Here is a 15,034-nt window from a genome sequence, read left to right on the forward strand (position 1 = left end):
TGAACTCTTGTAGGAGAGTAAAAAAAGATAGACTTTCTTAACTCAAATTTCTCTAAATGGGTAAAAACTCACACAAAGAAGCTCACAGAAAAAAACTCACAATTTAAAAAGATCAAAAAGCTTGTCAAAGAATATACTTACTTTAAACATGGGACATTATCACGAAGTCCATCAGATGAACTGCTACTAGTAGATGGATGAGACTGGGGAACAATGGATTGGGGATTGGAACCTGTGCCTGGAGTTGGTACAGGTGGCACCTGCTCACCATCTGGCGTTTCAACATCATTTATTTCATATAGGAGACGTACTTCCAGCATCTGTTAATTAAAGGAAAGAAAAATATCAGTCAAGTCTGCCTTTCAAAACATTGACTATGAAATCAATGAAATGCAACTGAAGGTAGTAGTGATAAAAGTGACATCCAGAACTCTTCTATCTTTTGAAAGATAACAGTTTAATAAACAGTGTAACAAAAACACATGTAGTTTTCAGAAATAGTCATACTATTACAGACTGAATATCTGAAGCTTGCTAGAACTTGAATGTCTGATGTATTTCCCAGTTTTTAAAAGTTTGCTTCTTAATAGCAAATGAAATTAAATACTGGACCCATTTAATTATCATTCTGCTGACATACATTCTCAGTTATGAAGATGACTTGGTTTATGTACTTCAGGAATGGTAAAACAGAGCTAAAGCCACACAGACAGCTAAACTTCTACTGTTACTGATGTAATACTGTACACATGGTGACTTAGTTCAGTGTTTGATGTTGTGTTGAACTGGATCATACATTTTAAAGACTTGTACGCTCATAATGACTTTAGATTTCCTTCTCCAAGATCTGTAACAACATCATAAGTAACTGCAGTGCAGTGTAAAGGAAGTTTTCAAGTGTTTTATTATCATCTGCAAAATAGAACTTAACTCATTGACTATAGAACATAGAACCATATAGTATTTTTAAAACATTGAAATGTACTGAAGACTACCTTAATTGGGGCTGAGTAAAAAAAATTGGTTAGAAAAAAAACTTATTCCCTAAGAAGGGAATGTACTTGCACATAAAAAACACACATAAAAAAAGCCCCACATCTCAGGTTCTTAAACTACGACTTACAAGCGAGCAGAATAGGGAGGGGATGGTGTGTGTGTGTGTTGGAGGAAGGAGGTGAGAGAAAAAAAAACAACTACATTACAATTAACACTTAGAACAGGCAATACTTTATAATTAAATGTTAGGTTTTAGCTAATACATTCAAATACATAAATTTGCACGTGTGTGTTTCTGATTTAACAAGAAACTTCTCAACTTACTCTTCTTGCAAAAGAATCATTGTATCTTATACAGAATAAAACAGTGACACAGCAAAGTTCTTGACAGATTTCAGGGCATGTTTGGCACATTTTTTCCTCTTCTAGCTCTGCATACTGCAGAAGTTTTGACAGGACAGATGGTAATTATGAGGACTCAAGGGACCAACTCCCTAAATGCTTCAAAATTCTTCCACTCCATAGCTCATTCACTTCTGTTACATTTTACCTTTGATACAGCCAAGTTTTAATCCACTATTTGTTTTGATACACCAAAGAATGATTATTGGCTCCAAAACCGCAAAAAGTCACTGAAAACCAGTATCTCAATGTGCAATATTTACTTTTGTTAAATTTCATAATTAGTTACTTTCTCTCCAAAAACCTAGATTTCTGTTTTGAGTAATTTATTTTTGCCCATTTCACTAATATAATTAAAGACAAAAAAAATAAGAAATTGCTAGAACAGTCTTATTATAGCTAAATCCTGCAAAGTTAAAAAATGGTCATAATTCTTTACCGGAATGACTTCTGTCGTCACTTCCTGCTTGCTGAACCTATAAATAATGACATGTGCAGAAACTCCAGCTATGCACAGCATTCTACTTTCTGGACACCATGAGATGATCTGAATAGCGTATGGATCTTCATCTACTATATCTGTGTTTGGCCTGTCATCTTTATTCCGTGATTTTTCAAATACTTTGGCTGTTTTTAGCTTATAGAGTACTTGCAGCGTTACTAGAACAAAGCAAAAGAGAAAGATTAGTTTTGATCTAACCATATAGCTAATTCTTGAATTGTATCCTTCTCAACTGGAATTTTAATTCTGTGTTAGATTTTCTTTCAACTATCTTCATGCTGATTTCAAACTTCACAGGCATATTATCTGATCAATGGCCCAAAATACTGCTATAAATACTAATCACAACATTAGGAAAACCTAAATTATAGCATCCTTTCTCCTCTTCCATATTTCATTGGTTTTATCTGAATCACATTTCCCTAGTTTATCAGTAAGATTGTCATATTAGAAAGACTCAAAAGTTTTTGAATCAATAAAGAGGATACTTGCAATTTCTTCCTTAATAGGTTTATTTTTCTGTTATAGAAAGAAACTAAGTATCTTTAACAGAATTTCCTTTTGACACATCTGTGCTGAACAGAATTTTTAAGCATACAATCAAGCAGGTTTGGCTTACCCCCCCCTCTTTCCCAGGTTCCACTCCCACTCTGAACCGAAATTAAAGATCTGTAACACTTCAAACAGTCCTCCTCCCAGCTTTTAAACATATACATTGCATCTGTTCCCTCCCACAACCATACACGCCTTTGCCTTTTGGAATCTCACCAGTTTTCCACAAGTTTTGAAAGACAACTGATGATGATTCCAAGACTGCTTTAAACAGCTTCTTAAGTACCAAGAGTAAGGTTAGTTCCAATTACAGCAATTCAAACAACTAACTTTGTGCAATCATTTCTACTTTGAATTCTTGCTGCATTTTACACTGTGTGTTGTGTAGAATATCAGATGTAATTGACCCTTTAACTGAAGAGGAAAAATCTAAAACTGCACAGGAAAAATCTCTACTGAAAACACTTACTTGCTGATGCATCCCAAAACTTGATTGATCCATCAGCATGCCTATGAAATATAAAAGAAATAATGAGATGATTAAATGATTAGTTGGAGTGCTTGACTTCTATGGGAAAGCACACAGTTAACATTCTATTTTTATTAGTCTTTTTAGTGACACTTTATTTTCACAATTTATTAAAAGCTGATATTTTATCAACATGTGTTCCAATTACTTTGGACAGAAGAGACTAGAAAAACATTTAAAAGCTAATGTCTTGATGATCCTACAGTAACATATTCATTTACCATTTTAAATCCTGAGGCATACCTTACCATGCACTGCTTTTTGAAAGATGCCCTACATTAGGAGCGGCACTTATAAAGAAGATGCCTAAATATACAGTATCCCACTGTTAATGAGTCACCTAACTTATTTATTTAGCCTTGAGTTTGAGGATCAGATGACCATATTTTTTCACGACTGTCTGAAAGTCTCTGCAATGTGTAGTACAAGCTAACAGTAATCCTAATTAGGGCTAATGGGCTGTTCTAAAACCACTTTAGTAGTCCTCTCACTTTCAGTGATACACTGCACAGTTATAAATTAAATTTCACTTATGTTCCTTACAGTACTATTAGAAAGATCAGTCTCAAAATTATCAGATTTAAGTATTTGCTTGTCCTTTTTGAGATAAAAAAATGGCTTCTCTTTGAGAACTGAACTCAATAACTACTTAATGGACTACAATGCTTTAAAACGACACTCAGGTATTTTGCAAAAATCAAAGAAAAAAAAGGTGATTTTTGATCCAAGATACTTTGATACTAAGCACATGTAATCACAATACCATATAATAATAATAATAAATTAATAATAATAATAATAATAGTACCTGTGACACACCTGCTATCATTTTGTTACTACCTTCCCTTCCACATTCTGCTTTACTTTCTCAGTAACACGTAAAGGAGATTATGCCAAGGACATGTCTGGTCATCATAATTTAATGAATCACTCAAACCACTCATACAAAACAATGTTTTAAAAGAGAAACAAAAAATTTACACTTCTACTTAATAAGCTAAGAAAGTTAAGACTGTGGTATCACTTACCCTGTAATAATTATCTCAGAATAGCTCTGAGTGATCACACCCCAGTTGCCTCCACTGATAGGCCATTCCTGGAAGATTAACAAATACACTGAGGAAGAAAATATCATACAGTGCAAAGTTAAGGCAAATTACTGCAGATACTGCAGATCCTCCCCAGACATTATCCACATACATCCATCCTCCCCTGCTATTAGCCATTGTCAAAGGCAGGCTGAGTCAGGTGAAGCTTTGGTCTTAGTATGGCCACTCCTGTTATTCAGAGCTTGTGATTAGCAGTATTTTAAAATACTAACGTGTGTAGTAGATGTTGTACCTTCTTACTGTAACCTTGACGTTTCTGTCGAGCACCAACTGAATAGAGTGCAGGTATGAGATCCACTGGACAATCAGCAAAATATTCACAACAGGTAACTGGAGACTCATGTATAGTCAAAGGATAGGGATTCTCAAATATAGGATACCTTTAAAGGAAGAAAGAGGTTAACTGTTAATCTAGGGAAAACTTTTTTTTTTAAGTGCAGAACACAAGTAAAACACTAAGGACTAAGCTGGCATTCTTTTCATACAGAGAAAAATATCAAATTACACTATGAACAAATACACTAGACAACTTTACTGCTCATCCAGTGCTAGTAGTGTAGCACTCTACATGGAACCTAAAGTTTGTACAGCTTTTAGAGTTTTTCTAGAACACTAGTATTCCCTGTCGGTTTATATTTTCAAGCTTATGAATTTAGCAGCCTGTGGAAAAAATTAAGCTGCCAAGTCTCAGTTGTAGTAACATGGAGCTATGAATTTATTTCTAACTCTTCAGTCTATTCTTCTAGGGATAAAGACAGGAAGACTCCCATCTCACTTTGTATTAGCACACTGTACTAAAACAGAAAGTTGTCCAGCATTTTGCATGGATAAATTTTGCTTAATCCACTTGCAACTCCAAGATCACTTTCTGAAAATTACACATGCACTCAGTTACCAACTCGAAGAACATACACAGAGATGCACCCCACCACTACCTCCGTCTGAAAAGTGACAGAGGCTTAATGAGGAAAAAGGTCAACAATACTAACAGAGGTAAATGTATCTGTGTTCAGAGAACATTTATCTCCAGAGAAATGCATGCTATACATTTTAAGTTTTTTTGCTATACGTTTTATCTCCCCTTTTTTGGTGGAGGTGAAAAGACACAGCTTCTCAACCCATCTAAAGGAAAAATTAACAACAACAGATGAAAACATTCTGTACACCAGGAACTTTATACAGTGCTATACAGAAAGCTACAAATATATTTTAAAAATTACATGCAGAAGAGGCTTAACAAAATATGACAAAACCCTGAGAACACAAGGTAAAAGGAAGCCTGTCAATTTTTTTGGTATTAATTTTATTTCTTTTTCAGGTGTCAAACAACTAATAGTTTGCAAGTCAATCATAACAAAGACCAGTGTAAAAACATAAACCGCTTAAGATCTTTCAGTATAAAATAGAATAAGCTTTAACATAACTTCAAATTTCAGGCACTTCAAACTAAATATGAATGTTGACACTTCATGCTATTGATATATCAGAAACAAGTTTTGAATACAGCATACCGCCATGTAACATTTGGAAAACCTAAATGAAATTGTTCAATAGCTGATATTAGGACAAAACTTGATCTTCCAAATTCCATAGAATCTTCATTATCTAAGATGTCACCATTTACAGGTTTTTGTTTTGCCTTAGAAGAATGTTCTTCACAAGGATTTTTCTCCATTGACCATTGGAGATTTTTAATCAGGAACAGTACCAAGGTCTTACCTAATTCCTCTGCTCCTGATCCCTTAACAGCTAGTTTCTACTGCCTATACAAATTTCTATACCCTTCATAAAAACAATTTATAATGTCTAGAATTTTTAATCACCATGGAATATGGACTACTCCATGGACAAAGCAACAGGAGACTCAACATTTTAGGCAGGTATTATTTGTGAATACTGCAATAGCACACTCCTTTTAAGCAATTTCTTACCACAGATGTAAACCATAGAGTAGATGTTATCATTCAAATTTTATATATATGATATTATTGCATCAGTATGGAGTTACTTTAAGCAATACAGGTAGTAATTTATTTGGCAATAAGATCAGCAAATATTTAAGTGATGACAACAGCCAAAATTACTTGGGTTATCTGATCAGTTCTTCTCCCTACTGCCTTCCTCAAAACTGCAAGCTCCCCAAAACTTCAAACTCCCCTCACAACACTAAGGAATCAACTTAAAAATAAACTGTGATACTTAAAAAGCAGAAGTGATCTATGAATAATTTTGGTCAGTCAATCAAGCCTGGAAAAAGTCACCTAGATGATACTCTACTCATCTACTACACATTAACTTGAAAAAAGTTGATATAAGAGGATTGTCAGTTCATTTGCACAAATTTTATATTTAATATTCAAAATTTTATGTTCTGAGGTATTAGGTTAGACTAAAAAGCAATAAAGTAGAACAGTAGGCTGATCACTGCACCCAGCGATTGAAAAGACTACAGAAGATTCTTACCCATTTTGTGCAAGGTCAATCAGTACTAAATCCTTTTCTAGGAGAACAACTACAGCATACGGCTCCTGAAAGTCTGAAAACAACAACAAAACATTACCTATTGGTAAATGGAACCCATGCATGTACAGCCTCAAGAATGGAATCAGTGCTTGCGCTCTGGCAGCTGAGATTAGAGAGCCACTTAGATTACTATAGTTTTTGAAGATATTTTATACACACAGACTCCTGAATCATCCAAGTTAAGTTTGGAAAAATCATGTTATTTTATTCAATATTCCCAACAGCTCAAATAACAGAAAAAGGAGCATGCAGAGTAAATTCTATAAGCAGGTTATATGAGTGAAAGAGCCAATTTCTGAGTAACATCCTCCCTCCCCTAAACTGCATTTCCTCATATTCAGTGGGGTTTAAGTTTTACTTGCTTACAAAATGGCTCAAAAGACAGCTGACTTGACAGTAAAATAAGAAATGTGAAAAAGTTTTCAAAGTTTAAATTGCCCTCTTTCAGCCAGAACTCAAATTCCAAGCTAAACAGTTTAATGTACTCTGATGGAAGCTGACAGCTAAAACCATTGGAATCATCAGCAAAATAATAGTATTGATCTGACATAACTACCTAACCTATGATAAGAAATTCCCTGCTGCAGAAGAGAGATTACAGGTTAGTGATGAAATCTATCTAAGTGTTGGAATGAGTAAAGCCACTAAAAGCTTAAAATAATACAAAAATGCTCCTCATGGTTTAGCACTGACTGGAAAGGCCTTATGCGCCCAAATATCCAGAGATGCACACATCTGCTCCAGTAACTACAGCTTAAAGTTGTAATGCTTTTGGTCTGCACATGCTTTTGAGATTAAAAAGAAAAAAACATGCTATGAGTAATTGGCTTTTTTTCTAGATGCAAAATTGGCTTTATAATGAACTATTCTATTCATGTTTTGGCAAGTAAACCGCACTTCAGACAATAGGGATAACAGATGTTGCTGCTGCAGTCTGATCCCCAGAGATAAAACAGAAAGACAATAGTAACAAATATTCTGATGGGATAAAACTCCAGAGATAAGAAGTCAAGGAACAGAGAAAAATCTTTACAGAGCCTACCATTAGGATATGGTGTTTCACACAGGGTTAGAAAATCAACAATAGAATAATCCATTTCTAGCACAGCAGTACTTTTCCCATGCATGACTGTTAAACAGGGTCTTCTTCCTACAGTGTCATATGACAAGCCTCCTGAGAGAATGATGAAAGGCTCCCTGGAATAAAGCAGAAGCATTTAGGATCAAGTCAGGATAACATGCTAAAAAGAGGCTGGACAGGTTTTGCAACCTTATGATAAAGTTCAATGAAATATCATTAAGCAGAGATCAAGTAAAAATAATGCAAACCAGCTCTCATGAAATATACAGCTTGGGTATGTATGTCAAATCTTATTCTAATTCATGTTTAAGTCAGACATCTCCTCCAAGCATTTTGTTGACTTAACCAACCTTTATAACTCCTTGGCAAGATGAGATAATTTTAGAAAAAAATTTATTACTTTAGAGTTGTTTCTTTTCTACTGAATTGCAGATTCAGATTTGCCAAAAGTCCCATTTTTCCATAACATAAAACACCCCAGCAAAATCAGGAAGAAACAGTCCCATTTACTTGCTTTACAGTAATATGACTGTCTTGGAGATGCAAGCAACTGCTTGATAAGCTTTTAAAACATAACATCTTTTAAGTAACATCACACATTTACTCCAGATGTTTTTTCCATTTTTCCCCCTACCACCATGCACAAAATTCAAGAAACTACTTTGTCATATATTATTCTAACTGTAAAATCAAATAGCTGAGTAGAGCAAAGCAGAGATATTTCTTCTAGTCTTGAGAAGAGATTAGAAACTTCTTTTTTTTTGAAAAAGCCTTTGCAGCAACATACTTTTAAATACATCCATATATTTCCAATATGCACATAATGCACAGTGTACTATTTCATTTATTGAAAAACAAGATTAAGTATATATATTCATTTTACCAGGTATTTTCTTATTTCCTGATTGTCAAGAATCATTCATTTTAATACCGCTTATTTTTGAAATAGGACATAATCCTTTTTAAAGAGTAGACTGACTGTAAGTATGCATCTCAAAAAATAAATGTTACTCATTACTGACTATTGCCTGAAATTTCACATTATATTTCTGAAGGAAAAATAGGCACTTTGCATATCTATCAGTTCCCTCTGATCTACTTTTATGCTCACTTTCAGTAGAAATTCTACCCTTCATTTGCATCTTCCTTGGTAGTAGCTAGTATATCAGTATCTGGAGAAAATTTCTATAGAAAAAACCCTATCCTTATATTGTAAAAAGAGAGGAAACCGGTTTTTTTTTTTTTTTTAATCCTTTCCTATAATACCATATTTTCCATACAGTCTAAATGGCTTTCCATAGCTGGCATTTGAAACACAAAGTGAGACTAGATACATCTGAATTCTTGAAAACTATATAATAAGGGTTTGATTTACGCACGTGCTGCAGTTCATGAGTTTAAGACATGGCTGAAAATGTACTTTGTGTTTGTAGCACTGAAGGCAAAGCAGACTGAGATAAGCCTCCAGCTTCTACAAGTATTTCACAATCTGCTTGATCTTCCAGAAAGACCTATGACCGAAGATTTGATAGGATCAAGGAGCACTGCTGGCCGAAGAAGAGACCTCAAAGGAATGGCCATAAATCAGGCTATGGGTCCATCAAATTCAATATCCTGCCTCCAACAGTAGCCCAGAATGTATCTCTAGAAGAGGATTAAGTTTTCTCTGAGTCTTCATTTAATCTCAGCTCCATATTGAAACTTCACACAATCTTTTATGGTCAGGTCCATGAAGAAATTTCAAGAAAATTATACACTTGAACTTAGTCTGGTATTTTTCAGAATGTCAGTGAAGAGAAAAACACTGGTAAGGTCTCATTGTGTTGGAATGATTTACTGCAGTATTTTTTTGTCCAAAGAAATCATCAGATTTTTTAAACAATAACGCTGCCAGGACAATTCATAGTAGTTATCAGATTTGCACATTCACTGGGATCAACTGACAGTAACAAAGTAACAAATTTCAATTTTTAGTTTTCAAACATCACAGTGATAATTGTATGTCAGCTTCTCCAGGTTTTTATTTCTCAAGGTAATCAAACTACTTTGGGTAGGCTTGCCAGATGCAAGGAATGGAAGAGCTACGAATAGAGAACATTGATCTGTCACACAGATTTTCCACAAATGAATCGAAGATTAAACCTGACTTGAGTCTGCCACAAAGACCACTAAAAGTTTGTGTATGAATTTTTCATATTTTCATGAAACCATGGATTTACCATGAACACAAACTGTGCATTTTCTAATTAAAGTGTTGCCCTTCAGCTGTGATACATATTAAAAGGTTAGTTAGATCAATTAGAATCATCAATTAGAAATACATAATTTAAAATAAAAATTTAGAAGATTTGTACTTTATATAATAGATGAGACTGATTCAACTTTGTGAATTACAGTTTACCTACCTGTTGCCTTCTGCTGAGAAGGCAGGTGACCTGGTTTCAAGACACAGCACGGCAACCTGGCCTCACCCGGGCCACTGACATGCACAGACACCAATGTGGTGGATGGTCAAAATGGCATTTATTACCTTATCTCGTGTGGTTAAATAGTCAAGGGGGCTTTACTACGTCAAAGGGGGACGGCTAGGGTTAGTAAGGAGTGGAGAACTACTGGAGTTAGGAGGGGCTACACATCTCAGGGGTGATTGATTACATATCGCAGGATGAGGGGGGAAGGGTCTTGCTTTCCGTTACATCCCGAAATCTTCCGTTCGCCTGTCCCTATCTACCACACCTACCTGAAACAATGGCAGACATTTAAAAAACCACAGGGTTTAGATCTTAGAGAATTGCTTTATAGCATTTTTAGCAGCTGCTCATACAGAGATTCTTTGAAACAGTTCGGCTTCAGCAGGTTTGCAAGTAATCCCCTTACATTAATTTCTAGTGAAATATGTAGAATTACTTGGAGAATACTATATGAAATTGACTATAAAAAGGGGGCAACAGGTCATTGAAAAAAAATTCAGAAACCACAGGATTAGGTCTTGCAATGTATGAAAACATAATACAATTGAGAGTTGAATGGCTCACAACCCAGGAGGATATTTCTATTCCATTTTAGAAGTAAACTGTCAAGTGTGAGCCAGCTTCTGACAATTCAGATGTGTGAGAGAAAGGTATATAGAGAAATCAGGTCATTGGCACCATCTGGCTTACTTTTCAAACCATGAGTAAATCTGTGGAGAACTTAATCCTAGTATGAAGATGGAAAAGACTTCGAGAGTTAGTTTACCTTAATACCTGAAGTCCTGAAGTAGTAGTGAAGATAAAACTATGAATTTATTTTGGGAAGTGTGGTTTTAAACCAATAAGCTGGCACAAGAAAATAGCACTATTCAAACTAAATGAACAGATTAACAGCTTTTCCTTAGTGGGAGGCATCATCACTAAAGTAACCTCAGGATCCCAAGCACACACAACATCTCACTAAGATGACTCAGTCAGTCAATGACAGCTGCATCAGCTACCAAGACAAAACCCTTCTGAATTATGTTTTACTTGGAGACTTTGGAGCTCTAATTTCTTTTAGATGCAGGCAATTTTACCATAATGCTAATACCAACAATAGTAAATACTGTAGGGCACTGAACCTGCACACAACGTGGAAAGTGGCATCAAAAAGGACTGAATCTGGAGGGGGAGGGAGTGGCACAAGGAAACTTGAGAGTGTCTCTAGATTCACTTTAGACAGAAGAGGTACGCATAAAAAGCAATATGGGAACCAGTTCAGAAAGCTTGGAAGGTAAGCTACCTTTGAAATTCAGTGCTTCTGAAAAGGATGAAGTATTTTCGATGAAGAGTGGCTGCAGTACAGTGACATTATTCTCTGAGATTGCAAAATAATGCTGCTTTGCACAAGGAATATACAAAGAATGTACCTTTTTCACTCCTTATTTATCAATAGTAACCTTTCTCCCAGAAATAAAGCTACAGACATACCCTTGCTGTAGGGTAAGTTACTTTGGCTCTGGACACTTCACCTTTTGCACTATTTGCAGCAAACTTAAAAACCAAGCCAACCAAACAAAAAGTAACAGAAAACCCCACAAAGTTAGCAAATAAATAGGCAGCCCATAAAAGCCAGGAACAGCCTCATGTCCTCCTTTTGTCCTGACCCCAGTTTTACAATATGGAAAACAAAATGCAGGAGAAAAAAAAAAGTGAGAAGGAATTAATAAGGGCTGCAAAAGTAAAAAGAATAGTGTCTGTAACGCTTAATATAGGTTGCCATTGGTTATGGTCCTTCCTTTTGCATGGTTCTGAACCCCTTTTCCCCAAAACTAGCTTACTAAAAGCAGTAAAAAAACCAGTTCAGATCATATCAATGAAATGTTTTCCACTGGAGGAGATACTGAAACAGATGTAGATCTTTGAGCTTTATCTATCTCTAGATAGATAAGGGAGAAACAAAAAAGGGGTGATAGAAAGATGTTCAAAATAGAGCATGGAAAGAGTGAACATTTTTTCCTAATAAAGATTTGAAATATAACTTAAATAAGCATTAAATACTATCTCTTAAATGTAAGCTTTTCTGCTTTGTTTTGCTTTCTTCTGATTTTTTATAATTTGTTTTTTAAGAACAGCTGTAGTGAACTGCTATAGAAAATTTATTTGATGTTTCTTACATTGTTTCTGTAGCCTGAAGAATTTTATCCTGTCCAGAAATGATTCTCCACTGTGCTACAGTCATTAAACCATGAATAAGAAATGACAGCACTTTAGATAAAAGTTAAAATCTTATCTTGCACATACTTAAACAATTCCAAATGATAAATAGAAAATCTACCAAAAATTTAGGTATTGAAAGATAGTTCTGTCTTGCCTTAAAATTCTTGTAAGATTACAAGTGAAACTGAAAATTGAAGTGCAACCTAAAGTACACATAGTAGTAAATGAAAGGAGATTTCCAGTGCTCTGCTTCTCTACCAGAGTGCAGACTGGTGAGGTTTTGCTTGTTGCAGGTTTGTTTTTTTTTTCCCCTCTCTTACTTAAAGTTCAGGAACAGTTATCAATAATTGTAGATTTGATAGTAGACTGAAGATAGAAAACATTAGAGAGAAGAGTAAATCGAAATGTATCAAAACATTCAGTTTGGATAAACACCAGAAAGTGAGAGGTGCAACAGAAAAAGAAAGCCAAATCAGGAAATAGTAGTTTCCCCAAAGCACCAAGAATTATTACAAATTATACTAGAATAAACTCCTTCTTAAACTATGTGAAAAGTCAAGCAGTTTTCATATTGTAATACTATGTCACAGAATAAGCTCCAAACTAATTGTCTCCTTCAGAGTGACTATTCATAATAAATGAAGGCTTTTGATTGCAGAAATTGTAACTTGCTGAAGCTGATATTTCTTGATTATCTCTCTTTAGATCAGCTTTTGATATTTCAATTGAGAAAGGATTACACAGATAGATGTACTTTTGCAAGTAAAATATAGCTCTACAGATGATGATAGATCTTTATAAAACTGGGAACTAGCCAGTTTTAGGTTTCTATTTACCTCATTTTTAGCAGAAAATAAAAATACCTAAAGCCAGTGATGAGTATATAAACACAATACTGTACTGTATAATTTAATTAACCATCTTCTACAGATTTGAATGCCTGAAAAGCAAATAAATATAAAAGAAAACAAACAAAAAAATCAGCTTTTGCAAATAGCTGAACAGATTTCCATGAATATTTTATCTTTATATTGCACTTTTTACTCAAACACTTTAGAACCATAAATGAAAGAAATTGCACACAGTTCAGGAAATCCATCCATCCTAATCACAATCTTGATAACAAAACATGCTGCTCTATAGATCTTGTAATTCCATCTGAGCCTCTTGTTGCAATTACTGCTTTGTTACATTTTTAATATGCATATTTAAGCATATTTCACTGCATAAATTACTTCACTCTACTAGAAAAACTTCTGTTAATAACATTTTAGAGGGGAGGAACATGCATTCAAAATTAAGAATATTCAATTTGGGACACTATTTGTCAAAGTTCAATTTATTATATCTGTGTTTTGATGTCTTCTGTGCTATATCAGCATTTTTTTCTTCAGGACTCTCAAAAAATTGAGGAAAAACACATACAAGTTTTAGTAGCATGAAAGCAGAGTGTAGATAATGCATTAGCAGCATCGTTGTTTTGTATACAGTAATTCATTCACACAAATGTTTGTATTCTATTCATAATATCTGATTCATCAAAGCTAAAACAAAGCTGTACCATTAGAATATGCACCCCAACAACTGGGAAACAAAGTCCATTCCCAGAGTGTTGCACATATGTTCATTTTGCATACAAAACAAGTCTTACCCAGCTCTAGTTGTTTTATATTCCACCTTAAGAATAGGTTTGCAGGGTTCTGGCTTCTTTCCATCCTTCAGCTGCTTTCCTAAAGTAAATGATTTTCCTGTGTTAATCTTGCAGTACCGTAACATTATGGCAAGTAATGAAATTCACTGTGCAGCTTGAGAAGTATAACATTCACACAACATATATTCAACAACTTTGACAGTTATAGAGTATGCCTTGGAATAATATAATTAAAAATTTGTTAAAGCTCTCAACACACCAACTTAGAAAGTTTAGGAAAAGGAAAAACTCTAAACCTGACTGCTGTAGAAAAATTGTTTTCAAACGTATAATCCTCCCCTAAAGTGCTGTTTTAAGTAGCACTAGGCAATTTAAAATTTATGTTGTGTCTACCCTTTTGCAATTAAAATTGGTCAGCTTACAAGTAAAGTGAGGTTTATCCTGAGTATTATCCTTAAAGGCTGAGACTTCAATTGAGCATGAAAAGCCTGCTCTCTCTCAACTGTTCGATTATCCTCACTGATACAGACACATTTAAAAATCTTAAGTAAATAAGTTGCTAAGACATGAAATAGAGACATGCATAGCATGCAAGCCTGGAATTTATGTACAATTTACTTGAAGAGCAGCAGTATATTTCACAGAAGAACAACAACATGTAATGTTAATTTCCTAGATGAACATTAATGAAAGACCTCTCAGAAGTGGGAACATCTTATCAGATGCCATTCTTGTTCTGTTACAAACCCTTCCAAAAATTTATGTGATAATCTACACATTTATACATAAAACAGGTACTTGCTCATATTTATTTTAAACAACATATGGGATTGTAATATAAGCAGAAAGCAAGTCCTGCAAAATATGCATTCGTTAACTCTGAGATCAGTGTCATTGTGTAAAAGACAAGCTCAAAGTTTGGAGAATTAGAGAAAGCTGGACTGGTTTGGATTCTTATTTCACAAAGAATTTTCTTTTTCAAGTGAAATCTATGAGAAACTGGCATGTCTGAGAAA

The 15,034-nt window shown here is 34.6% G+C and overlaps 1 protein-coding gene across 6 annotated transcripts in view; it reads right to left on the reverse strand.

Moving 5' to 3' along the window:
* Nucleotides 1–15,034, reverse strand: part of STXBP5 (syntaxin binding protein 5) — a 103,983-nt gene that overhangs the window by 34,569 nt on the left and 54,380 nt on the right. For all 6 annotated transcript variants that reach the window (XM_053972652.1, XM_053972648.1, XM_053972651.1 and 3 more), the window contains exons 9-16: nucleotides 14,019–14,097; nucleotides 7,656–7,810; nucleotides 6,554–6,626; nucleotides 4,323–4,470; nucleotides 4,010–4,077; nucleotides 2,922–2,962; nucleotides 1,838–2,058; nucleotides 142–320 (exon numbers count right to left, since the gene is read on the reverse strand). In XM_053972652.1, coding sequence (XP_053828627.1) covers nucleotides 142–320; nucleotides 1,838–2,058; nucleotides 2,922–2,962; nucleotides 4,010–4,077; nucleotides 4,323–4,470; nucleotides 6,554–6,626; nucleotides 7,656–7,810; nucleotides 14,019–14,097 — 964 coding nt within the window. The remainder of the gene's footprint in view (nucleotides 1–141; nucleotides 321–1,837; nucleotides 2,059–2,921; nucleotides 2,963–4,009; nucleotides 4,078–4,322; nucleotides 4,471–6,553; nucleotides 6,627–7,655; nucleotides 7,811–14,018; nucleotides 14,098–15,034) is intronic.

The sequence above is a fragment of the Vidua macroura genome, chromosome 3 (assembly GCF_024509145.1).
Source record: "Vidua macroura isolate BioBank_ID:100142 chromosome 3, ASM2450914v1, whole genome shotgun sequence".
Classification (NCBI taxonomy): Eukaryota; Metazoa; Chordata; class Aves; order Passeriformes; family Viduidae; genus Vidua; species Vidua macroura.